The sequence below is a fragment of the Colossoma macropomum genome, unplaced genomic scaffold, assembly GCF_904425465.1.
Source record: "Colossoma macropomum unplaced genomic scaffold, Colossoma_macropomum, whole genome shotgun sequence".
NCBI classification, from domain to species: Eukaryota; Metazoa; Chordata; class Actinopteri; order Characiformes; family Serrasalmidae; genus Colossoma; species Colossoma macropomum.
In genome coordinates, this window is record NW_023495942.1 from 32,921 (window position 1) to 59,999 (window position 27,079).

Here is a 27,079-nt window from a genome sequence, read left to right on the forward strand (position 1 = left end):
CAGAATTCATGCTTACTACGTGTCATCCGAATTTTTATATCAACACCATTAGGCATCAATTTCTCCTGAAAAAATGTCACTATGAATTGGACTCAACAGTTCAACCACATTTGTAAACATAGCCCTCTTCGCCAAGCCGCTGTTGTTCCTAGCGGGGTTTGTTTCATCCATATGCCCTGCAGTGTCCAGATAAAAGAGTCCCGCAGAGAAAACAGTTTCCAGGGAATCCCAGCCATAGTTGGCTAGAGATTCTATGATACTGTGGTATGGGTAGATACTCGAACTCTGTGTTATCAGTCTGTCGCCTAGGGACACGTCGACCTGTGAAAATATTGTAGCTCCAGGGTAGTTTATCAATCCCACAGCAGCGCCATCATCTATATCGCTTCAGGTTTCATGATTTTAAGATGAAGGTACAAGAATGTGTTATTCAGAGCTGTATAATCTTCACCATGTCCAGCTATGAAAAACTCCAAAGGAGCCGTGTCGGATATTGCTGAAAACAATTTCAACGTAAGTGTTTTTCTTGATAGCTGTTTGAGTTAAAGGTACTGTAAACAAGTCCAATTCTGATTTAATACATTCTTCAGACATGCGGTGAAGCAGAGCCATGATCCGAAAATAGTATTTACAGTCTTTCTACAGGATGGTCGTGTGGTTTCTCCTTTCTCTTCCTTTTTGAAACTATGTGTTTTTTCAACTCACACTTGGTTTTCTTAGCAGGTTGACTATGCCTCTTACCAGGGGGTCGTTTCACAGATTTTCAAGCCATCACCAACATACCTGACCCTGATTGTTACGCATTGCTTGTGTCAGACCATTGCTGACTATATCGCTTACAATGTTTTTAGCAGCTGTTTTTAGATGTGGTTTGACTATACTAAACCCCCTCTTGAACAATGGTATCGCCATTCTGAGTAAATTTCTAAAAATCCCACCAAATCCAGCTCCATACATTGCAGGGCTGCCTGCATAGCCAGGCATGATACCACCTGCTTGATTTTGGTAGTAAGAGACATAGCGTTGGATGTTTTACTGGCCTAAAGTGTAGTTTTGCAATCACTTTCCTGTGGGTAAAATTGATGTGCTGGTTCTGATCAGTTTTCACTTCTATAGCAATGTTGTTAATGTGTGTCTTAGTTGTTGACACGTAGTGTGGCTTGTTGTATCTAACAGTGACAACATCATTGTTGTTCCCTGATATATGTACACACCGTAACAGGGGTACAAAGCTGTCTCCTACTGTTTGGTAATCGATGATGTCAGTGTAAACATAAAATGTGTAGAAACTCCCATAGATGTCAACGGGGTGTGGTGCATACTGTTTTTGAAAGGCATCCCCCTCACCTGTTTCAACCGCAGACTCTAGCATCACCCCTGGTTTTAGTCCTAAAATAATGGCTAGTTTTCCATCAAATATTAATCCTACACCAGGTCTCATCTTAATATAAACCTTGGGTCTTATTTGGTCATAACCAAGAAATACTGAATGTGATGTTAGATGAAAATTAATCTCGTCGATCAGCATGGGAATGTTGTTATAATATCCGGTGGTTAGCGTTAATTGGGTTGTTTTTCCCAAATTTTTATCAACTGCTGTAAATGTAGCATCAGCTTCATCAAACATTTTCCATGTCCGTGGGTACTGAAACTCTACCAACCCCACTTCCCAGTCACCTTTCAAATCGATCAGTTTTGCCAGTTTTGTTCTATAATTAGAAATTTGATTATCAGGGTATACGGACCTAGATGAATTGCATGGCAATGTAATACAAAACTGTTGTCACCCATGTTTGTCGTTTGTGGTAATGAACACATTCACAAAGTGATACGTCTTTTAAGGTTTTTGTACGTTGACTACGTCATTTTCAGGCACCCAGCTGTTGAATTTGGACAGCCATCCCAACCATTTCACTAAAACCAATGTTTTTTTACTCTGCTTTCCTTTATCTAAATTTTTTTCAACTTTAAATGTTTGATCTCTAGGCACGTTTATTTTTTGCAACTCTTGTTCATAGAAAGTACCTTGTATAATATCACCATCATAATCTTTCAGTCTATAAACAGGCAGGTGTTGATGGATCCGATCTAATTTTAAACACGATAGATTGATTTACTTTGGTTACATCAACAGGCTTCATTTTTATACTCCTATGATAACAGTTGTTGTACCCGCACATTATGGCTTGTACAACATCAATGTACCTCTTGGAATTTTTAGCTGTTAGATATCGCCACATACGACTTTTAGCGTTCTGTTAAAGCGTTCTATGAAGCTAGACTTTAGTTTACTACCTGTAGAAAAATGCAGAATTTTGTTTTTTGATACCAGGTTTTTAAAATGTTTGTTAAAAAACTCTTTACCCCTGTAAGTCTGCAACTTTTGAGGCACTCTACCCTCGGCTAGCATGGATGCAAACACGTTAGCGACTTCCAAACCCAACTTATTTTTTAACAAGCGGACCCACGCATATTTGCTAAATAGGTCAATACATGTCAACATATACTTAGAACCATCGTTTCCTTAGAATATGCATTCATATCAACAAGATCGGCTTGGAATTGCGAGTCAATGTTGCATACTATAAGCCTGTTTCTTTTGTTATTATGCGGGATGGGTTTGTGAAGCATGTATGCATCCTCCCCAGCTAACCAATCTGAAACCTGTTCAACAGACAGACGCACACCAGTATCCTCTAAAACAGCCTGTTTCAAACGATTTTTACCACGTAATGAACCAGAATTAGAAGGTGTGTAATAAACTGATTTCATAAGATCTGACATGTTGATAGATGCTGTCATTGAAAATAATGACACAATTTTTGTTTGATTTACTGTTTTATTCACAACTCACAACGAATCAATGAAATCTAGAAATGTCAAACACACATCTAGATTTCTCTCAACCAAATATTCAACAAATGTTTCAATCACTTTACAAACATTAATTGGTTTCTTTGTTGACAGTTTTATCACACAAACATCTAATATGTATGTACACAGGCAAAGCATGACTCATTTTTACTGTATTGTTACTCTTAGGCATAAGAGATAAAATCTTACTGATAGTCACATAGGTTGGTTCGTTAGAATCTATACATAACTGCGAGTTTAAAATCATCCACACAATCGTCGATACATTTATACAACAAATTTATCAATTCATAGTTCACACAGTGTTTCAACACATGATCTGACAGACCCTGGAATCCACAAACATTCCCCATTTGCCTTAAACAGTACTGCAAGTCTTTGCACCTGTTTTCCAACAGTCAACAGCGTCAGCGACAAACTGTTCGGATGTTTGATCAACCAGGTTTTCTCTTATTTCCTGTAGCTTTTCCACGATATATGGCTGGCTCCGTAATTCACAAACAACTGTTTCAGCACATCCTTGAATTTTTTGAAAAGGCAGATGTATTCCAAAACACTTTAGAAGCCCCACTATGGGATGTTTTAACTCGGGTGTGAACAATGTCTGTGTTATATCTTTATAGTATTTTTCAAAAAAGAAGATATCCGGCTCAAACTGGCATGAATGTCGAAGTTGACTGGGGTGTTCCACTTCACAACCGAAACAGGTTTCCTTCAGTTTGTTGTTTATGATGTGTTGTAGGATTACAACGACAGCAGACTTTATCAGTTTTAACGCTATAGTGCATACTTGACCATCCACATCATCAGTTGGATCAGATATAGTTTTGCATTCAGGAGCTTCGACGAGTGTTTCACCATCTTCATTACCTGCAGGCAACGTCTGATGTCTAGACACCAACCCTTCCAACGGTTCCAAAAGGTATGTCATGTTCATACTTCCAAGATTGTCACCGTATTGATCCAGCCTGTTGTCTGACACTGTATTAATCGCGGCCGATTCATCATGGCTGTAGTTCATGACGCCACGACCTGTGTCGAGTGGTGCATGATCGAAGTCCGGCACTTAATAATTTCTATATCACTGAGGCCCATGGTTGTCGGGATGGTCTGCTGGAAGAAAATCCTCAAACATGTCGGCTTAAGTGATAGACCTGTCTTGACGTTGTATGCCTTTTGAATGGCTGGGGTTCCCTTTTAACAAACACCGTGGGAAGGCGGCGATTCTGTTTGACCCTCCCCACATACGTCATAAGCCAGAGAATCAAATAGGTTAATCTTAACACCCTTGAAGTGCTCGCGAGGCCTGCAACCAAATGCATTGCCATATCGTTTCTTCCTTGGCGCAAAAACCAAATTGTTTGCACTACCACTAGCACTAACAGTTGGTGTAACTGTAGAAAAGTCTGATTTACGCTAGCAGTAGACATTTCGCAACAAAAAAAACATACAAAACCACCGGTGGGGTGACTGCTTAAATACTATATACAAGCCGCACACACGCACACACACACACTCAGGTGTCATAAATCTTGGGGTGTGTGGGTGTCGTAAAAACCCTGCTGACTTGTCAATCAAAACTGACCTGTCAATCAAAACTGACCTGTCACAGGGGGTCATAAATCATGGGTCATAAATCACTCAGGGTGGGGGGTCATAAATCACTCGTTTGACAGAACGTGTGTGATTCATACTACTGGGCACAGTGTGCTCAAAAGGAATCATGGGTCGTTTTGCAAGGATTAAAGGAATTATTCAATTATTGAAGGGCCTGTATCTTTCACTTTCACTGTATTTTGAGGTCCACTTATAACATTTTGAGCTTTCATGTATCAAATATGGTCTTAATTCATTTTAGGTGACCATTTTCCAACCTCTGTTTATCCCTTAGCCTTAAACAGGCTGTTTCCATTATTGTGCTTTTAACAGGGAATTCCACCAATTTTTCAAATTTTCTTCATAATTCAACTGTTGAGTCATTCAGGGTGATTTGATGTGAAATTGTGCATTGTAGAGAAACATACTTTTACTGATACTTTTTTTACAATGTCGGTGACCAGAACACAAATATACCAATTAATTTAGTATCCAATAACAACCAGCTATGTGCATATTTTTTATATATAATGTTAATAAAATAGTGTCAGATTTAAATAAAAGTATATCCTTTGGGCACTATGCACTACTAACCTCTCCATCATGGCTGGATTGAAAGAAAAAAAGTTTTAGGCCAGTCTTATCTCAAACCTACTGTAAAACAAAGTCTCAGGCATCTGGCAGCATATGAATGTATATTAAATGTACTCGCTGTGCTAAATAAGACTGGGAATCGCACTGTCGTCGCGGTGGTAATCTGGTGATCAAAACTTACTTATAAACTGAAGGTTTCTGTACTAATCAGTGCTCAATATGAAATTTTCACTGTTGTAAGACCAAAAGATAAAACGTTCATGAAAAGACCGCAGTATAAAGCGATGGGCGACCGAACGTCTTCTCTGCATTCAACAGGCCATGATTGGCAACCACGTCATACTCTAATGGAACTACATTTCTTGGTGGAATTCTTGTTTATGTCGATTATTATGAATAATAACGCAAATTATTTACTGAATACTTGTGTGTTTAATCACATTATAGCGTTTACTACTACTATGAAAGAGGGATACACAACTATTTACACGTTTTATGCTTTATTGGAGCTGTGTTGGCTACAGCCCCGCCATGCAAATATAACCCGCATTTCATGTGGTTAACATAGTTTACACTTAAAACCTTCTGGCAAGCGAAGGGTTAATTTGCTGAGCGCTGCTTTGCCAGTAGCAACCAATCATATTGGAGAGTTCAGCTTAATCCCGCCCAGCGGCTGCTGAGAGACTGTGATTAGTACAACTCAGCTTTCTTATTGGAGCAAACGGCTGTTCTGCTAGCAGTAGCGAATCAGAATTGAGGATTCAGTTGTCCCGCCTCCCTTTCCCTTTTTCTTTTTCTCTCGTGCTGGAGAGGAGACGAGACGCAGCTGGAGCTTGGAGAACAAACGCTGAGAAAACTGGAGAAGTGGCTCTAAAGAAACAATAAAAGTCAATAAAAGTTAGGTGTCCTTGCAAAAAGAGACCCAAAAATTAGCTGTAACAAAACGATAAATGCCATTACTGGTTAGAGGCAGTCCAGCAGAGATTCTAGAGCATTCCAGGGGTCAGGGTTTTTTTGAGGATCATCAGAACCTGGCAGTCAGAGCCTGCTTGGATCTCCCGAGAAATTGATGGCGAGCGACCCACAAATAGAACGGTTTTCTTTGAGATTCATATTCACTGCGGACTGGTGAGCTAACAAAACACAAGACTAAAAGACTCTGTATTCTCTTTACTTTTGTGAACAAGCACGGGTATTCCTGCTACTTGTTTTGTTATTTATTTGTATTTTTGGTTGTTTATTTTTTCCTGTTGATAAACAGTGTTATTTGAGTTGATAGGGTGAAAACAAAGGGTTGAAATCGGTCTAAACTATATCAAGTTAAAATAGAGAAATAATTCTAGCTAAGCTTCATACCAAAGTAACAATTTATCCTAAATAACAATAACCCGGCTAAACTAAACAGATAATTCAGCGCTAAATCTAAAGTCTTAAGCCTTAACTAAATCAAAGATAACTAAACCTTAAACCCATTAAACTAGAACACAAATAGAACCACATTCTAATTTAAGCGCTTAAGAGGATCAAGTTGAACTCAGGGACAGAAGTGGGAAAGTGGTTTAATTGTTAAATATCTTTTCATTTTGTGATTTGTATGTTTTTTATTTATCACTGTTCAGTAAAGTGACTTTTTGTTTACAACACTACTCCTGCCTCCTGTGTATGCTGTCATACACCTTCCACCTCCTTGACAAACCTGGTTGTACTAAAGTTGTAATAAAATTGCCTTTTTGCAACTTCAGCATTTGCATCTAGCCTGCAGTGTTGCTGCTTTAGTTCATTAATAGGCTAAAAAGGGGTTACACAAACAAGCCAGGCTTCAGGCTAACTCCAGCATTGCTAGGGTCTAGGCCCTCCCTCAAAAGGGGAAAAGCCCGCTGTACGTCCGTACCGCTCCGCTCCAAGTTCTTCCCGTATAGAAGCATATACACTGTATTGCCAAAAGTATTCACTCACCCATCCAAATCATTGAATTTAGGTGTTCCAATCACTTCCATATCCACAGCTGTATAAAACCAAGCGCCTAGGCATGCAGACTGCTTCTACAAACATTTGTGAAAGAATGGGTCGCTCTCTGGAGCTCAGTGAATTCCAGCATGGTACCGTGATAAGATGCCACCTGTGCAAGTCCAGTAGTGAAATTTCCTCGCTACTAAATATTCCACAGTCAACTGTCAGTGGTATTATAGCAAAGTGGAAGCGAATGGGAACGACAGCAACTCAGCCAGGAAGTGGTAGGCCACGTAAAATGACAGAGCGGGGTCAGCGGATGCCGAGGCGCTTAATGCGCAGAGGTCGCCAACTTTCTGCAGAGTCAATCGCTACAGACTTCCAAACTTCACGTGGCCTTCAAATTAGCTCAAGAACAGCATAGAGAGCTTCATGGAATGGGTTTCCATGGCCGAGCAGCTGCATCCAAGCCTTACATCACCAAGCGCAATTCAAAGCATCGAATGCAGTGGTGTTAAGCACTTTGGGATGAATTAGAGCGGAGACTGCGAGCCAGGCCTTCTCGTCCAACATCAGTGTCTGACCTCATAAATGCGCTTCTGGAAGAATGGTCAAAAATTCCCATAAACACACTCCTAAACCTTGTGGAAAGCCTTCCCAGAAGAGTTGAAGCTGTTATAGCTGCAAAGGGTGGGCCAACATCATATTAAACCCTACGGATTAAGAATGGGATGTCACTCAAGTTCATATGCGTGTGAAGGCAGACGACCGAATACTTCTGGCAATATAGTGTACTTCGAAAAATGGCGGCTCCCTGTAACGTTCTTCCAAGAAGAGCAGAACAATCCCTTAACACATTCCCCAAACATGCTACCACATTTTACGTTGTCCGTCGTTTTATAAAGGCAGCCACTCAAGGCCGATACAATCGCAGTAATGCAGGCCTCTGGTGGCGTATCCTTTAAATTAGGCTCATTTGGTTTAACCTGCTTATCGAACTAAATGTCAATTGTTTTGAAACATAAACAAACAGAACACTTGGAAATACATTGTATTTAGAGTTATTTTTAATTAAACAGATGAAAAACACTACACAAATAAATAAACCTAAACATCATGATGATCATTTTAAAGACTCGTGCTTCGTTCCTGGGTCTCGTCTGGGCCACATGCTGTGGAAGTCTTCTTTCAGTATGAACTGCAGAGCACGCAGAATCTCGTTCCGCACAAACTCCCACGCACAGTACTGGAAACCCTGAAGAGAAACAACAGAGTAACACCAGTGAACCAAACTGAGCTGCTTTACATGTGGCTTATACCGATCAGCCATAACATTAAAACCAGGATATATGAAAAATATCTTTGTTTTATGGTGTGTGATGCTGTGACTATTGAGTGCAACGAGTGCAAAGGATGCATCATGACATTGTGATATGGCAATGTAAAACTGACATCATATGCATCTTGAAGATGTGAAATACGTCGTGAAGAGTGGACATTCTAGTACAGTTTTTCTCAATTGCTGGAACAGTTTTAACAAAACTCAGACTGATAGTCTTCATTGTCACTTTTTTAACAAAGCAGAAGAGTCCTTTTGAAAATGTGTTAACATTCTCATTGCTTTCAGTCATTTTTCACAAAAGGAAAACGTAGTGACAGCTGATAGAAAACACTTTCAAAGTTACACAGTCATACACCCCTGGTCAAATTGTTTTGTTGTAAATACATTAACACAATGTACAATTACTGTTTACCCGTTGAATTAAAAATATTGTTGAAAAAAATATTTGATGGTCTTATTTTTCCCAATATGTAAATTTGAAAAATAAATAGAAACTGTACACTAAAATTTGCAGAAAAAGTCATTTTTAGGTTTGTTCTTAGAGGATATGTGTACTTATTTTCACTTATAAAATTAAAACTTCGAACAGGAGTCTTCAAATATTTGTCTACCTTCAGCACAGGTACAACTAGGCTATTCAGTTTCAGTAATACTTGAAGCAAAGAACAATTAATCGAGTATTCTCCAGTCCTGAAGTCCCTACCTTTTCTTTTAAAACTGTTGCTATTTTATCAAAATATGCTCTGAGGGAAGCCTCTCTGCTAATAAAATCATCCAGTGACTCCTGGGTTTTGCCCATGATCTGAAATTGAGAAACAAAAGCATCAGTAGTTTATAGTGGCTTGTAGTGAGGAAATATAGCAGGAGGCTAAATTAGTAGATGTGAGAATTAGAGATACTGGACTACAGACTTCAGACAACAAAAGGGGCAATTTATAATTTCTCCTTACACATCTGTTCTCCTCAATCAGGCGGAAAATGATGTGCTGAAAATGGTCCAGTTTCTCCTGGGCAGCCCACTGGTCAGGAACTCTGTCAGTGTCAAACATGGAGTCAATGTACTTCAGTGTCGTGTAAATGGACTTTTCAGTGGCAGTGGTCTGTTTTTTGGAAATAATGATAACACAATTAATAGTAAATGACATAAGTTGCTGGAGCAAGCTTATACACCAAAGAAGGGACTAACAAAAGATTAGGACAGACACAAATAAATAGACACATAAATGGACAGACTGATACATAAATTACAGAGGGGAACCCTCAGGGCCTGCTGGGCCTTTAGTGAAGGCCTAATGGTTTTTGGGAACTAAAACTACATGTCTGTAAATCTTTGTTTATTCAGTAGAAACATGCTTGTATTAAACCTCTACAGATATTACAGCACTGCTGTTGTTTCATTCTTAAGTTTGGATGGAAGCAAAAAAGTTAAATTCATAGCTTCTGCTAGCAGAAGTTAGCATTATTGTAGACGTGTTTTTCCCCCAGATGCTTTGACCGAGTTTTGACATTTATGGCTCAGATTGAACGCCTAGCTCTAACAGTGATGCTTTTTTTGCATCAATAATGCAAAACACATATCAAAACAGATCAAAAATGCATTAGTGGCAGCAGTTTTTGTGCCTGAGCCACTTTAAGACAGACTAGATATTGGAGACCTGCCTGGGCATGCATGTCTAGACAAGCCTTGGTCGCTTGTATATCCTTATCCAAAATCTCTATGTTGATACCTGCAGTGATTGATGTGTTTGCAGGTCTTAGTATCGGTTTAAAAAAATAGCACAACAAAAAGTCATTTTGTGCCCAACTGGACTTGAATAAACACCTCTTCATATTCAGCACTGCAGATGTCAATTTAACTAAAAAGAGTCCGAAAAAAGTCAATAGCTTGTATCAATAGTAGAACCCTTTTTGGTGCCATATAAAACCATTTTCAAAGTGGGTCTATGTAGAACCATCTACAGCACAGTCTCCATTAATCTGAAGAACCCTTTAACAATGCAAAGAATCCTTTAATCATGCAAAGTGTTCTTTGAGTGTTCATGGTTCTATGTAGAACCATTTTGTTTACTAAAGAACCCTTGAAGAACCATCATTTTTAAGTGTGACAATGAACAATTTAACATCAACCCACTGACTATTTACATCTCAATGCTTGAATTATGCAGAAATTTTGAAAAATCTGTGGAATTTGGTTAAGTTTGTTACATTATAACTTAGTGAAAAGCTTTCACTGGGGGCAGATATCTTACCTGTTGCCTGGTGCTGGATTTGAACACACCCGTGGGAAAAGTGACCAAAACATTGTCCTCGAGGCACTGCAAAGGAAATGTACCCCCCTACATAAAAATGAAATGAGACATATAAGTGTTGGAAATCCAACAACAACCAGCATATGCCTTAACTAACCTTAGCTTACCATGGTCTCCAGGAGATGGTAACAGGTCTCCACGAGTCTCCGTTGGAGCTTGCACTTTGTAGGCATGGAGCAGACCTGTACTATACAAAGAAGGGTGCTATGCCAGATAACACGCTGGAGAGCCATGTTTTGACCTCTCTCCTGAGGAAAAATGATCGGGGGCGGAGAAAACCTTTAAACTCACTTAAGTTCTTTCGATGAGTCATTCATTATGAGCAACACTCATTCAACCTACATTGAAAGCTGAGGTATAGTATCCCTATAATTTGAGTCAGTAAAATTAAGCAGAGAATGACAGCATAGTCTGTCTGATGTTTAATAAGCCCAGCACTACTTCGGTAGCCCACTTATTATAACCATAGGCTGCTTTTTTGCCACTTTTTGAACATTGTCACATCATTTTTCACACATTGTATCATTTAACTATTCATCATCATGCTCTGTAAGATATACAATACTGTGCAAAAATTCTAGACAACTGAGAAATTATTTAAAAAGCTGTTTATCTGGGAAGTAAACGTTTATTTGCTCAGAATATCACTAATTTTACATTACTACATACTGTAATACATACTACATTAACACAGTACTGACTTTATGTCTGTTAATGTGTTCACTTAGCCATTTCCAAACCTCTCCTTATGGCAGCCAAGTATATTGTTATCATCCAGTACCTGGCTTGATAAATCAGTGCTTCATTAAGTGAAATCAAGTGTGTTGGTGATGTATTTGAGCAAATCAGTGATATGCCTGGGGGATCCTAAGGTCACAACATTGAAGGTCTAGATGTAATATATTAGCCAAGATGTTTGGTGTCCAAAGTTTTAGATTAGCACTGGAGCTACAAGGCTAACATTGCGAACAGACCCCTGAAGTAAATAGTAAACACATGCCTTAAGCTTCTTTCCACCTGTTTAACCTGCATCCAAGTCTGCACCAAGGCCGTGCAGAATCTTCAGTGTGTTTTAGTGTACAGTAGGACTTACTGTGAACTACAAAAGTGCACAAAAGTGCAGGCCGAGAGAGGTTTTGGGGGGAGATGATTTGGGTGACTATTGGCTTCTAGTGCATGTTAGTAACAACAGATTTACAGCTTCAATTTTAAACTAAGTGAGCAAAATGTGGACACCAAACATGTCTTGACTGATCAATACCATCTGGAATAAATTGTAGATATTTCACCAAACCATTCCTTTAAACTAACTATACATTTCAGTTCAGTTCATTTCGTATAAATTTCTATTGTTTAGCCATAGTCAGACAGTTTACCATATGTTGATATTGTCATTGTATATATCAGTTTAGCAGCTCCTAATTGTAGATAAAAAAGCAAATGTAAAACCTTTAGCTGATCCAAACTGCTTCCTCTGCAAATGTGTTGAATTAGAATTTAAACATATTCCAAATTATTAAAAGTATTATTTAATGCACCTCACTATGTACTATGTAGGCTGCATCTTAACATTCTATGGTTCACATAAGGTCACATGCTTCCCTTTAGAGTCGGGTTTGAACAGTCAGTCAAGGTGAGCTTTGGTAAATCCTCAGGACATTATGAGCTTTCCAAGAGCCAGTTATACACAGAGCTATGATACACCCATGTACTTACATAATAAAATCACTGGATTCTAAGGAATACAAGCACGCATGAGTAACAGCGAACGACTCACTTAGTTTTGGTTTACCCCCGGGGCTAATAGCTAACACAACTCTAAATCAAAACATCTCCTCTCAGAGCATCTTGAGGCCTGTTGGTGTGACGTCAAGAACTCTATTTTTAATCACAGACATATTTTTCAGCTGATGCTTATATTTCAACACTGGGACTTTCAATGTTGTCAGCAAATTACAGACTGGATCGTTCCTGTCTAGACCAAGCATTTTTGTCTTGTTTAAATACAGTGCTGCGTCAAGTCAAGTCAAATTTATTTATATAGGACAGATCTGTGCCTTATTCTAACAGGAAAACAAATTAACCAAAGGCTCAACTAAACAGGTAAGTTTCTCGCCTAGACTTAAAGATGGAGGCTGTGTCTGAGTCCCGAACACTGACTGGTAGGTTATTCCAAAGCTGGGGGGCGTTGTATGAAAAGGCTCTTCCCCCTGACGTAACTTTATTTATTCTGGGTACTAATAATGAGCAGCACCTTTTGGTGAGAACTCTGGCTGCAGCGTTCTGGACTAACTGAAGCTTGTTAAGGTTTTGTGCGGAACAACCAGAAAGCAGAGCGTTACAGTAATCTAACCTGGACGTGATAAAGGCGTGAACTAACGTTTCTGCATCCTGTAGCGACAGTGCATTTCTTAATTTAGCGATGTTACAAAGGTGGAGGAAAGCTGTTCTGGTAATATTGGTAATATGCTCATCAAAGGCCGGATCGGGATCGATCGTTACACCAAGGCTTTTTACAGATGTGCCTGGTGTAATTGAGAAACTATTGAGATTAACATAGGCAGATTATTCCTAGCAGCTTTTGGACCAAGAAGAAGAACTTCTGTTTTGTCTGTGTTTAGTAAGAGGAAGTTACTTGACATCCAGTCTTTAATGTCTTTTACACAGTCCTCTATCTTGAGTTCAATTTTGTCCTCTGGTTTAGCTGAAATATACAATTGTGTATCATCGGCATAGCAGTGGAAACTGATGCCATGTTTTCTAATGATGGTACCCAGTGGTAGCATATATAAGGTAAATAATATGGGTCCTAAGACAGAGCCCTGTGGAACACCATACTTTACTCTTGTGAGAGCTGAGAGACTAAAAGTCGGAGATCAAAGTCGGAGACTACCCTTTATTCATTTAACTTCCTGTCAAAATGGCCATTAGGTACAAGTTATTCAGTACATTACTATTTCTTATGTTATAATTTAATTTAAAATCAGGCAAAGTTTGCCGGTGTTCTCAGAACAACAGTCCAGACCTCAGCATCATTCAGTGTGTTTGGGATTACTTGGATTGTGAGAAAAAGAGAATGCAACCAACTTCTAAGACTGAACTTTGGAGGTGCGGAAAACAGTCTCTCTACAGAATTCTTTGAAAAACTGAAAACAAACCTCCCAAAAAGAATGCAAGCTGTAATAAAGGTAACAGATGGACAGGCCTAATACTGAAAATTGATATCATATATAGCGTTGAGGCTTCTCTGTGAATTTCTGCTAATTTTATATTTTATATTTTATAAAATGAATGACTTGAACTCCACTTCGATTGGAAATTAAAAGCAGTAAAAGTACCCATCAGACACACAGCATGTGTATAACTGGATACGCACCCCAGCTAAAATCTGTCAAGACGCTATGATGAATATCTTCCCCCTTGAGGTCAGGTGTTAGGCCAAGACCACCATTTTCGCATGAAAGTGATAGAACAGGCAGAGCAAGTCTGACTGATAAAAAATAGTAGTGAGAGAGAGAGAGAGAGAGAGGGAGAAATAACATGTTCTCTTTATTTCCCTTGAGCTAAAAGTGGTACCCGTGAATTGTGGTGTGAGGGGGAACTGAAAAAGCGAAAACCATGTCAACGGTTAACACGTGAAAGAGTGACTACCAGCCAAGACTGACGCACACACACCTGTGTATGACACAGAGAGTAGTACTTCTCCTCTTAATGCCCCCTGGGTAAATCCGAATATCAGCACTCAATCAGACTCTAATTTATCATGTGACTAAATTGCTAACTGCTCACTCACTGCTATGTACAGTCACCTTATTATTCTCCGTCACTAAAACAAACACAGCCAAATTGAGATGAGCAGATTCACTTTAAGAAAACGGTAGAAAACAGCATGAAAGAAATTCCTTCACCATGAGAACTCCTTTATCAGACTAACAGTCATCCAGCGTAATACAATGAAACTTAAGGATGTAAACACTCATCGAATGTCTGAAATAAAGGGTATTCATAGAAAGTTTGTCCCCCCTTTGCTGCAGTTAGTCTCTACTCTTAAGAAAAGGCTTTACACTAAGTGTTGGAACATTGCGGTGAGGATTTGATTGCATGCAGCCAGAAGAGCATTAGTGAGGTCAGGTGGGTGTTGGATAATTAATTCTGGATCACAAAGTCCACTCCAGTTAATTCCAAAACTATTGGATGGAGCTTCATCACTCAAGAGAACACGGTTCCACTGCTCCATAGCCCAATGCTCGGGGGCTTTATACCCCTCTAGCGGGCGATTGGGATTGGGCATGTTGACCTTAAGCTTATGTGTGGCTGTACTATTACATTAACAGGTTTTAATTTGTGTGTGTGTGTTTTTTCAATTGGGATCATTGCCCCTGACTTGTATGTATGTATGTATGTATGTATATTATGTCTTGATAAAAAAATTATGTTGTGTTGACCTATCCAATCCAAATTGACCCCTTAGTCCCTATTTTATTTTAAATAAAGTGACCCCTAGGCAATGGAAATTCATAGGAATGGAAAAAGTACAGAGAAACTGTATGGGTACTGAAAAAACTGCAACTAAAAGTGGAAGCATGGAGCAAAAATGTACTTGATGTACTTGAGTGAAAAACATCAAGTAATTGTTTTCATTTTTTTTTTTTTGCAATGAGTACTTTTAGGTTTAGATGAAAAAAATTAGGAGCAGAGATTGTTTTTTTTTTTTTCTCATGGAAATGTATTTAAGCAAGAGCAGAAGTATTTGAGTATTATTGACTACTGTCAATAATTGAATAAAGTAAAAATAATACTTGAGTACAATAACAAAAAACAGTTACTTAAGAATTTCCATCCCAGAAAATGTATTACCTGCACCATTTATTTGAAGATAAATGAGGTACAGATGAAAAATAAGATATAGTTTCCATGAAATGGTAAAGACTGACACCTGCTGGTACTTATCAGGAATAGTGGGCTGCCTCTACCAAACTGAGTTCACTAAAATTTACAACAAATATATTTGTCAGTCAGTTACTGAGGATTTTTTACAGATGTCTCTAAAAGGACACAACAAACTGAAAGATTTTGGTTTACTGCTCACCTAAAGAAATGTAAAGAAATCAAATACACTGATTGTCCAGCTACTCTTGTAGTGGTTCATATTTGGTCCATGATGCTCTTCCTCTGGGAGAAGGTGAAGAGCGTAGATTTAACCTAAAGCACAACTGGAACTATAGTAGCTGAAGGCTAATGGGAGAGGTCCATACTGAAGTCCCAGGGCAAATCTTCCTCCTCTCCACCATCAGGTTCAAATTCACTCCAGGAGATGTCATTCACCTGTAGATGGTAGAGAGATAGAAGCTTCTCATATTATCAGCCCTCTAAGAGAAACCACAATAAAGAAGTTAAAAAGGGACGACAACCTCTGTATTAATTGCAGGCCTACATAGCAATGAAGGGTTATGAACCATTAGTACGAAAAGAGGTTTATTTTTTCGATGGGCTTTTGATTATTACAGGTGATCAAGCAGATTTTCATGTGATGGCGTAAAGGAATTTCCATAACACTGCTTCAGGTTTTTACTACTTACCATTGTCTTTTTGAATCTACACATATAAACAATGGTTTTGTTAAATCTACAAAACTGTAGTTGGCATTCTTGCAAGATTTTTGTGAACAAATAAACACATGCATTTACCTGAATGGCTCCCTTGACATTGTCATCTGGCAGAACTTCCTCTCTGTCAAATCTACATTCCACTGCTACTTTTCCGTTGCCTGAAGGGCAGAACATTTAGTCTTTAATACTGTCCAAAGCAAAGCTAAATGATAGGAATTGTGTACTATAAAGGTGCAGAAATGCAACAATGTAAAGTCCCTCTAAATTGTATGTAGGGGTGATTTTGCCACGAGGACTGGAGCCTGACACAGAAGCATGTCGGTTTGTTAGATTATTCACTGATGTATTTTTGGCAATGTGACAAGCGCTTCAATGCGACAAGGCTTCAGAAAGGATGAAGCCTTTCCTGGATGCTCCTTTCATACTCAAGCATGTCTGCATCGCCTATATAATGTGGAACATTTCACAATATTCCTATTCTTTTTCAAACATGTTTTAGGCATCAATTTCAGATGGAGCATGTATTTATAAAAAAACAAAGTAGCTAGGGTAAAACATTAAATATCTAGTCTTTGTACTGCTTCCATTTAAATACAGGTCAAAAAGGATTTACAAATCACTGCTTTCTGTTTTTATTTGCATCTCACATACTTTTTCAACTTTTTTGGAATTGAAGTTTGTAATATCTAATGTCTAAAAATAAACACCATGAACAAAATTATTATAAGCGTTAATGTAATACCTACCAAAAACTATAAGTAAGACTTTCTCAAAGGCTCCAACTACTGCCTTGTCTTTGGCCCATTTCTTTAGCTTGCTAATTTTCCAGAGTTTGTCTTCTGGCCCTGAAAACAAAACACATGCAATATTTTCTTCACATTTTACTAACAAATAGCAGCAGCATCTTATTGATTATCCACCAGAGCTGTAATGTGTATAAAATGATCCTTTACCTTACAATACGCTTATTTCTTTCAATGATCACCTCACCTTTCTCCAGATCTACAACATCTTCAGCGACACCAACCCCGCGACATGTCACTCCATGCTGGGGGATAGTCAGTTCCACAATGCAGCCGTATTTCAACAGCTCTCCCTGACTGGCTGAGTCAAAGCTCCAGCCGACATCCGCACACTTTGAGATGTCCTTTAGCTGGAGAAAGATGGGACGGCACAGGATAAGCCTCAGTTATAGGGCAAGTATTCGTCACTAAGCTAGAATCAAATAAAACCACCCTTTTTGCCTTTCATTTTCAATGAAAGAAGAATATGATGCATATTCCTTGGAATATCTACCAGAAGAATGGCAGTCCAAAGATGAAATAAAGAACATATTCCACAATGAGACTTGAAGTTAAAGGCTGTGTGTAGTTTGGAAAGATTTTAACTGAATTGTTGTATATAAAACTGCATTGTGTATATACATATGCTGTATGAAATGGAAACAGAAACGCAGGTACTTACAGTAATAATGCGAGTTGACCAGCCATTGAAGCCCAAGTAGTGATTAGCCAAGTCTTGGCACTTAGCATGACTGAGAGATTGGGATCCAGATAGGAAGGTTGGGTTTTGTTTTGTGCTCAACCTCACCTGTACGGAGAAAAAGTAAGAGTGCATTGTTTTAAAATGTTCAGTGTTTGAGTTGGAATATGGAAAGATACAACTATGAAAGCTGAAACTGATCTCTCAATATTCTGACATTTTATTTATATGATATAATTTACACACCTATAGTACTGTGCAAAAGTCAGAGACCACATTTTCATTTATTTAACTTCCAGAAAAACAGCAATTAAGTGCATTATTCATTTTTCAGCATCAGGAAACAAACAAAAACATACAGAATATTATTTGCAAATTAATTTATTTCTTTGACTTTGTTGCAGATCCCATTTTTCAGGAGACCTGGATTCAGTTTTTCAAAAAGTCTGCAAGAATATATTTCTACCTCTGCAAAGTTCAATCTTAGAACTTTGTTTCGTTTTCTGCTTCTCACAATTCATGTAATATCAGTTACAAATTAGACCCATCAGTCCATAAAACCTGACTCCACATCTCAGATGTCCAATTTCAGCCTTCTAGTCAAATTGTCTTCTTTTTTTGTCTGTTTCCTTTTCTACGCAACAGCTTCTTCACAGCTACAGATCTATTTATCCTTGTCTTCTCACAGTGGAAGGATGGACAGAAACACCTGTGGGTTTTTTAAAAAGAGTGGAGCTTGATTTTCTCCTCTCTCTCAAGCAATAAGAGCCTTAAGTAGTGTTTATTTGATGGTAACAGTTTTGGTGGTCTACCAGGTCTTGCACAGTTGTCAGGGGTCCCATTGTCTTAGTATCTTTTAATCATTTTTGTTAAACCTCAGTTGTGGAAAGTCCTGTTTTTCCACTTATTTACCTTTGACTTTCCTTTTTCTTATGCAAGTAGATTATCTCATATCTAATGTCCTCTGAGAATCTCCCAAAAAAAAAAAAAATTGTCCTTAATGGTTATTTTAACTAGAAATTAAATAAACGAAGGGTTGTCTCTGACTTTTGCACACTGTTCTGTACTGTGTATAGAACAGAACAGACCAAGGAACCGAACTGCACAAACAGAAATAATATCCCAGATGAGTACTTTTAGCGAAATATCCTAATTGCATTCACCCAAAAAAAAGACATGTAAGAAATGTTCCACAATATCTGCCTTGGAAGTAACAGACAACAAATTGGCTAAACTGATGTTTGTGGACTACCTGACAAACCTGATAAAAACATATAGGAAATAAAAAGAAAGGAAGCAGCACATTACTTTGAGGGGAGAGTTCTGGAAGAGACACTGTTTGTCAGTGGCTTTCTGGGCTTTTGATGCGTGGGCAAAGGAGTAAAACTTGACCATTGCATAAAAACCCGGCACAGCCACTGCAGCATTGGGACACACCTTCACCAGGTAGAGAGCTCCAAATGCTGAGTACACACTCCATAGCGCCTCCTAGCAAAGGTGAAGGATAGTGCAAGAGAAAAGTAAGCTTTTGCATTGAAGGCTTGGTTTTGTCATATGAACCTTTAAGTAAAACTAGAGGCTCGTGCAATTTAAAACTACCTTCTGTTAAATTAGTGCTTCTTTTTACCACAACGTGCATAATTAGCTTGGATGTGTTCACATTTGTCCTACTGCTGTCCTTGGAGGAGTATGCATAGGGGTGGACAATTTGACATTTTATCATTTAATATAAATGTCATCAGAATATCATATACATAATATAACAAATAAAACATTCAGTATTTTGAGCAGGTCGTGGACATTTTCAGCCATTAAATAACACACAATGCATGTTTCACTAAAAAGAGAACACAATTAGTCAAGCTTTACTGGCTTTAGTGCAGTGCAACATGTGAGATGCTGAATAAAAAATAACTGCACTCATATTTTTGATATGTTTTAAAGGGGTACTGCCAGTGCATTGTGATTGGCTTATCAAACCTCAGAAAAAATCGCTATGAATACGAATCGTGGCATAAATCCAATATCGTGATATTGTATTTTTGCCATGCCGCCCAGCCCTTGCTTTAGTAACTGAACACTTTGATATTAGCAGGAACCACGTCGTTAGCTGGAAACAAGAGAACGAAACTTAAGTTAGCGTCTTGTTCCTCAGCTCCTTATTCGAATTCCCGTTCCACCTTAAACGTACAGGCCCCAGAATGTAAATGCTGCAGCTTTTAAGGTGGAACAGAAGTTTCCGGTTAGAAGCTAGCGAATAGGAAGCCTCGTAAACATAGGTTTGAGTTCATGAGTTCAGTGACTCCGGCTATTTACTTACATAAATATACGCTTCCGAAAACGATGCTTGTATGTCCCAGATAAAAATAGTTTTGTTGTTTTCAACTGGCACCCTGAATTCAACGATGTCTACTGCGATGTCCATTGAATCGCAGTGCCTGTCACATTAATCGAGGGCACTGCAGCCTATGCACACTTGCTTTTCTTAAGATTTTACTAACAGAATAAGAGCTCTGCTTCTAGGTGAATCACCGAAAATACGGCCGAAGTGCCGCGCCATGGTAATAACCGGTATAACACCAGTTACATTTTTCTGCAGGCTAGTTTTAGCGTCCTAGGCAGTGATACAAAAAGTACAGGAACCGTATCCGCTGAGAAACTTCCGTAAACAAACTGGGATTTCCCGCGCGAATTCGGAACAGATACGTCACACATACGTAAGAAAAGGCGCATGCGCGGAATCGTGAACATGTCTTTTTTTTCCTTAACATTGATTATTGATCATAAATGACATCTTATTTTTCTTTCTTTATTGATCCATATTCGTTTGATAGTGCTTTAGACCATAAAACACAAGTATTGCCAGGACATAAGATAAGAAGGTAACAATATATATACACATACAGACATCTTGCATGAGGTAAATACAATATATCTTTAAAAGAATTTAAATGTTGTCAATGTGTTCATCAGTTTAGCTGCTTTTTACAATATATATATTGAACTGAGGTGATGTAGTTGTAAAAGTCACCTTTAAATGAGTTGTAATGTGGGTTTCTATTTGTAAAGTTCATTTTATGGATAAAATATTAACCAAGAAAAATGAACTGATTAATTAAATAGCAGGGATCCTTATTGCAGTCTTTGTAATAAAACAAAATAACTAAAGTTTCTATCCTTAATATAATGCTCATTTATTTGTCCAGTATTCTTTGTCTCATTCCAAACGTTCTTAGAATGGGTATAGTTGGAGAGCAGGTGTTCAATACATTCATTGTTCTCACCCCAAAAGTTACATATATCCTCCACCTGTGGGTTATACTTTGAGATAAGTAAGAGAAGGCCTGCCCACCAAAAAATAGTTAGCATATGAGTGAAATGTATCAAAAAACTCCTTAGGGAACTTATTACAAACTACACACATGCAGTGAAACATGCAGCACCTACCATTACAGGAGCTGACAATTGTTAGTCTCTTTTTGGGACCCTTTTGGTCAGAAATGAAGAGTTGTAAACCAGTCCAGGTGGAGAACCAACAAAATAGTGAAATTAAACCACAAAAAGAGAATTGTGATAGGAACTGATCGATGAGGATTAAAATGGAAGTGAGGAAAATGTGCATTCCTTTCCTCACTAATAAATGGTACCTATAGGTACCATCCAAAACTGTCAAACAGTTTGATGTTCTCTCTAGAATCTGAAACCCCACTAACCATGTATTTTGCCACAGGCCCGAGTATAAATGTCACAAACAATAAGATCATACTGCAGAGAACAGCTTTATTTGAACAACACCACAAAGCAGTATACATAAGAATAGACGGAGATGACTAATGAGTTACAAATATAGGCTCTGATATGAAAATAAATTTTGAGTATGTCTCACGATCATTTATCCAGGAGCTTACTCATCCATCCAAAAGTTAATTTGATTGTTTCATTTTTATAACTATCATTTTGTCTTTACAATCATTAATAACTCATTTTACCAAAATGTAAAAATTTAGGCCAGTAAATATATCTCTTATTTCCACTTTTTTCAAAATAAAGCCATATTTATTGCATAGCACCACTTTGAAATATGTCTCACTTTCAACCTTACAGCTGCGGAGACAAAGAAGTGACATTCATCAATCTACTATACTTATGAATGGATGAGTTCTCTTTGGCAAGCAGAATAAAAACAGAAGTTTTGAGAAAGTGGCGAGTACATTTAGCCATGCCTGATCACAGTGGTGGTTAACTGGCTTTTGCAGCTGGTCCGAGAGCCGATTTTGTGTTCCTCTTTGAAAAGGTAGGGAGAGAATTTGAAGATGGAAAACGTGTCCAAGATCAGCACAAAAGGGCAAGCAGATCACAGGCTGTGGCTAATTGTGCTTTGCTGTCCCCTACAGGGTGCAGTTGGAATCAAGGGACCTCCTACAGTTGGCCACCCTCAGATAGGTCTCCACTTTGTGCATGTCCTTCTTGAAGCAGGCCAGCAGACGGAAGCTCTTTCTGAGGTTGCCATCACCCAAGGTCTGGTAGAAGTCTTCGAATGGTAGGGGCAGAGACTCATTGTCGTCCATGTTGGGTTGGCCATCCAGACATCCCTATAGAGTTTATCACAGTGACAAAGAGCAGATATCTAAAGTTAACAGCAGGCTGTAGTATTTTTTCTGAATGATTAGGGTTAATAAGTTACAGCATTTCACTCTATTTTTCCACTGACCTTGATAAGCACACTAATGCCCACTTTCAGGTCAGCCAGCTTCTCTGTAATCTGGTTGGGGTTTCCGAGGATCCTGCTGGGGTACTCCCAAGACTCGATCAGGCGGTATGAGATGTGCAGCAATTTCAGCACCTTATATAAAATGTGATATGTAAGGCTTGGATCAAAATCTGCATGTTTTATGTAGGCATTCTGGGCCTTTTTTTAAAACAGGGATTAAGCCTAGTCCTGGACTGCAAATCATTACGCGTGGAGATTATCTACTGAAAGGAAAATGTAGTACAAAACTAGATGTAATCCCTGTCTGGGAAGCCAACCCTATTTATATTATTACACTATTAATACAAGGTTCTCACATGTTCTGGAAAACCTAGAACATTATAGACACATTTTCTAGTCATCAAAACACCTGGAAAATAAAAAAGTTGACAATGTCCAGGAAATATTAGTAAAACTGCAAAGTTTGTCCACTAAGTCGCTACTATTAATATCAGAAACTTGCTGTTCTAGAATAATAATGGCATATAGGAACTTACAGAGCTCTTCTGGGTCTCGTCCTTGCCAGTGGGGGCTTCAATGGAGTCAGAATTGCAGAAGGACAGGGGGAAAATCTTGCTCAGCTGTCTGCGTTCCTCAGGTAAAAGACTTTCCTCCTTCAGAATGGCAACACAATAAGCAAAACAGTTATTTTATTAAGTTGTACCTGATTAAAATGAACTTAACTGTGCTTCTTTGTGACAACAGTGGGTTCTTATTGGTCCCCTTTTTAAAGGAATTCTCCACCGTTTTCAGTCTAATCTCTGTCTTTTGCATCTATTTTGAACCATCAGTTGCCACGGATAATAATTTACTTGTACTTAAAAACAGAACAGAAGAAGCATTTAAAAGGGAAAAAAGGGTACTCTGGGAAATGTAGTGTCTGTAGTGAATTGGTGTGGCCCAGTAAAATGCTGTCATGCCCCACTGTTTTCACAGTTTAAGGTCAACATGTAAGCTATAAGGTTTCCTGTTTTAATCTAGATTGTTGGGTGAAACTACATGACACAAACAATTATTCACTACATTTCCCATAAGGCCTCAGCATCTTTTCTTTGAACGTTGTTAGTTTCCATGAGGTGAGTCTCTATGCCAGCTGTTCTCAAAGCGGAGTTGCTAATGCCAGCATAAGGCTAATCACTTGTAGCCTACCAACAATGCATATTAGAGCACTAAACCAAAGTCATTAGTTAAGTTAGCATCTTAGGAAGTGTAACTGAATTTAATACATCATTAATATTATATAATAGTCAGTCAAAAAATGCAGCTGTTTGTTTTTAATGCAGACTGTTCTGTCACTACAACTGACAAGCAAAGAGGTTAGGCTGTGCCCTAAAACAAGTGGCAGTCTAGAAACACCTGTAGTGGTAACAGATGTGGCGAACAGAGGTAAGGTTGAAAAATGATGGAGTATTTCTTTAAACAAATAACTCAAATAGAAGAGATCTACACTGCAGAGTTAAATCGGTGATTCTAAACTAAATGATAGTTTAAAGGAATTTTACAAAATCGGTGATCATCTTCGCAGCCAGCTGGTGAAGGTGTTGCACACGGATGACTGCATTGTTGAAGAGCCGTTGATTCTCAGAGGTTGAGCCCTGGCTAATGAACACACTTGCCACCACAACAGAGAGCAGCACCAATCCTTTAAAATGAGAAAAAGCATCTTTAACATACATACACTTTTAATGCAGGTTCCTGTCTTTGGACTGGAATCATGAAAGATTCTTCATTGGCCATTTACTCCAGTTTTATAGAGATAAATTTAAAGTAAAATGCTTATTTGAGTTGATTAAGACTAAACATGGGCAGACTGTGTACAGAAATATGCAGCATAAAGTGAAACTCTTGAAGATTTTATTTGACATTACTAATTTAAAGAGCTGGGCGGCATGGTGGCACAGTGGGTAGCGCTGTCGCCTCACAACAAGAATGGCCTGGGTTCGATTCCCGGCCGGGCGACCCGGGTCATTTCTGTGTGAAGTTTGCATGTTCTCCCCGTGTCTGCGTGGGTTTCCTCCGGGTATTCCGGTTTACTCCCACAGTCCAAAAACATGCAGTCAGGCTGATTGGACACGCTAAATTACCCCTAGGTGTGAGTGTGTGTGTATGTCTGTCTGTCTGCCCTGCAATGGACTGGCGACCTGTCCAGGGTGTATCCTGCCTTCCGCCCAATGACAGCAGGGATAGGCTCCAGCACCCCACCGTGACCCAGAAGGATAAGCGGTTTAGATGATGGATGGATGGATGGATAATTTAAAGGGTCCACATCACAGAAAAGCCCCTTTTTCTCACTTTTTGAAATAAAAGACTTTGATGTGGTATGTAAACATTATTAAAGTTCATCTAAGTTGCAAATATTGACTGGTCTGAATGTTTTTTGACATACAAATGCATTTACATGTGTCTGCCTCTTCAGCCTACAGCAGCCCATTCAAGGGTGAAGTTATAAGGCCTCCTTCAGCCTGCACTGTCTGTTAAACCAGGCACAGTGCAATGCAGAGACTATTTACATAGTGTTTGTTATAAACAAAATCTTGTGGCTGCAATTTTGATGTTTTTTTTTTCAGCTGAAAATGCCAGCTGCCCTTCACAATTAAAAAATGTTCTAATAAATGGACCAACAGAAATGGCCCAAAATTATTTGGCAAAACATCTTGTTACATGAACTTACATTAAAAGTTACAAATGTTTTTTCCTTCTCCTGAAAAGTTATGATTCTGGAGATACAAGTGATGATACAGCCATGTCCAAAAGTATGGGCACCCTTGGTCAAAAGACATTTGTTGATTCTCTAAGTGTAAATAAGTTAAACACATCCTCTACAGAGAACACTTCTGCACATTTTAATGCACAATTACTGTTTATTTGCTGAATTTAACATATTTGGGAAAAACATAAAATGCAGCCTTTGCAAAAGTTATGGCCCAATTTTTGTTAGGTTTTTTTCGCCAATATGTTAAACACAGCTAATGAATAAAGCACCACATTTTTCAGAAAATGCCATATTAAGTTTGTTTCCTGCAGAGGATATGTTAATTTACTTTCACAAATCAATAAAACATGTCATTTGACCAGGAGTGTTCAAACTGTTGTATTTGACTGTATATCAGTTTTAAAGATGCAGTAACATCCTATTTTAAAAGAAGTTGAAAAATGCTAATGAATAAAAGAATTATGACCTCTGGAAAAAAATAAAAGAAAAATTTTTAGTATGCCCTTTTAAACTAAGCAGATCTAACCTATAAGTGGAATGAAGTCATTCACAAATCTTCATCATAAAAACAGTGTCCCTTATAAACCATAAAAAAGAAGCAGGATTAGCCTTTCTCACATTGCTCTTAGCAGCGTAACTAAAATGCTACATTTGTAATGTAACACCACCTAAAAGTAAAAGTCTTACCTTTAGCCATTTTGCCTTTAGCCAGATTTGCTCTCAGTCTCTCAGTAGAAAGCTTGGGAGTGATTGTGTCTCATGCTCTGGTGTGCTGATATTTATATCTGAGCAGCGTTTGTTTAAATGCATCTACGTGAGAAACACAATACTTTCCACGCTACTGTCAGATTTATTTATATGCATTCTTATATATATTTAATTGGTATATCCTAATGTGCTTTGAGACATTTTGCGTACAACGGTTTCCAAAACCTGAGGAGGAATGACGCTGGCACTGGAAAAATGAACTTGGCTTGTTTTTCTCATACTAAACAGGCATGAACAAGACACAGTACAGCTGTACCTGTTCTGAAGAGTGCTGCCACCTTGTAATGGCTGTGGTACATGTACTGTATATATATGTACTTCATCTATATCTATTATAGTGATATATATCTATATCACTGCTGTCAGAACAAAACCTTGTATCTCCATTTTTGTCCTTTTTTTAGTTTTGACATGTCCACATTTTTACATTACATTTTTATATACATTTTATCAGCTCCACTTACTATATAGGTGCACTTTGTAGTTCTACAATTACAGACTGTAGTCCATCTGTTTCTCTGCATACTTTAGCCCCCTTTTACCCTGTTCTTCAGTGGTCAGGTCCCCCAGGGACCCTCACAGAGCAGGTACTATTTGGGTGGTGGATCATTCTCAGCACTGCAGTAATACTGACGTGGTGGTGGCATGTTAGTGTGTGTTGCGCTGGTACAAGTGGATCAGACACAGCAGTGCTGCTGGAGTTTTTAAACACTGTGTCCACTAACTGTCCGCTATATTAGACACTCCTACTTTGTCAGTCCACCTTGTAGATGTAAAGTCAGATATGATAGCTCATCTGCTGCTGTACAGTTTCTGTTGGTCATCCTCTAGTCCTTCATCAGTGGTCACAGGACGCTGCCCACAGGACGCTGTTGGCTGGGTATTTTTGGTTGGTGGACTACTCTCGGTCCAGCAGTGACACTGAGGTGTTTAAAAACTCCAGCAGCACTGCTGTGTCTGATCCACTCAGACCAGCGCAACACACACTAACACACCACCACCACGTCAGTGTTACTGCAGTGCTGAGAATGATCCACCACCCAAAAAGTATCTGCTCTGTGAGGTTCCATGGGGGACCTGACCACTGAAGAA

General features: G+C 38.6%; 3 protein-coding genes across 3 annotated transcripts; all 3 read right to left on the bottom strand.

Moving 5' to 3' along the window:
- Positions 1–8,137: 8,137 nt before the first annotated feature.
- On the bottom strand, positions 8,138–10,898 carry LOC118803661 (interferon alpha-7-like). Its single transcript, XM_036564120.1, has 5 exons — positions 10,773–10,898; positions 10,606–10,692; positions 9,307–9,456; positions 9,060–9,158; positions 8,138–8,269 (listed from the first exon to the last, which is right to left on the bottom strand). Exons 1-5 carry the CDS (start codon positions 10,896–10,898, stop codon positions 8,138–8,140), a joined length of 594 nt encoding a protein of 197 aa, XP_036420013.1.
- Positions 10,899–15,516: 4,618 nt separating this feature from the next.
- On the bottom strand, positions 15,517–20,420 carry rdm1 (RAD52 motif containing 1). Its single transcript, XM_036564130.1, has 7 exons — positions 20,077–20,420; positions 19,065–19,244; positions 17,739–17,864; positions 17,265–17,427; positions 17,021–17,119; positions 16,353–16,432; positions 15,517–15,990 (listed from the first exon to the last, which is right to left on the bottom strand). The coding sequence occupies exons 1-7, from the start codon at positions 20,179–20,181 to the stop codon at positions 15,901–15,903; spliced, it is 843 nt and encodes a 280-aa protein (XP_036420023.1). The 5' UTR covers positions 20,182–20,420; the 3' UTR covers positions 15,517–15,900.
- A 1,096-nt stretch (positions 20,421–21,516) lies between these two features.
- On the bottom strand, positions 21,517–25,965 carry gh1 (growth hormone 1). Its single transcript, XM_036564141.1, has 5 exons — positions 25,907–25,965; positions 24,009–24,148; positions 23,004–23,120; positions 22,468–22,599; positions 21,517–22,348 (listed from the first exon to the last, which is right to left on the bottom strand). The coding sequence occupies exons 1-5, from the start codon at positions 25,914–25,916 to the stop codon at positions 22,145–22,147; spliced, it is 603 nt and encodes a 200-aa protein (XP_036420034.1). The 5' UTR covers positions 25,917–25,965; the 3' UTR covers positions 21,517–22,144.
- Between the last annotated feature and the right edge of the window lie 1,114 nt (positions 25,966–27,079).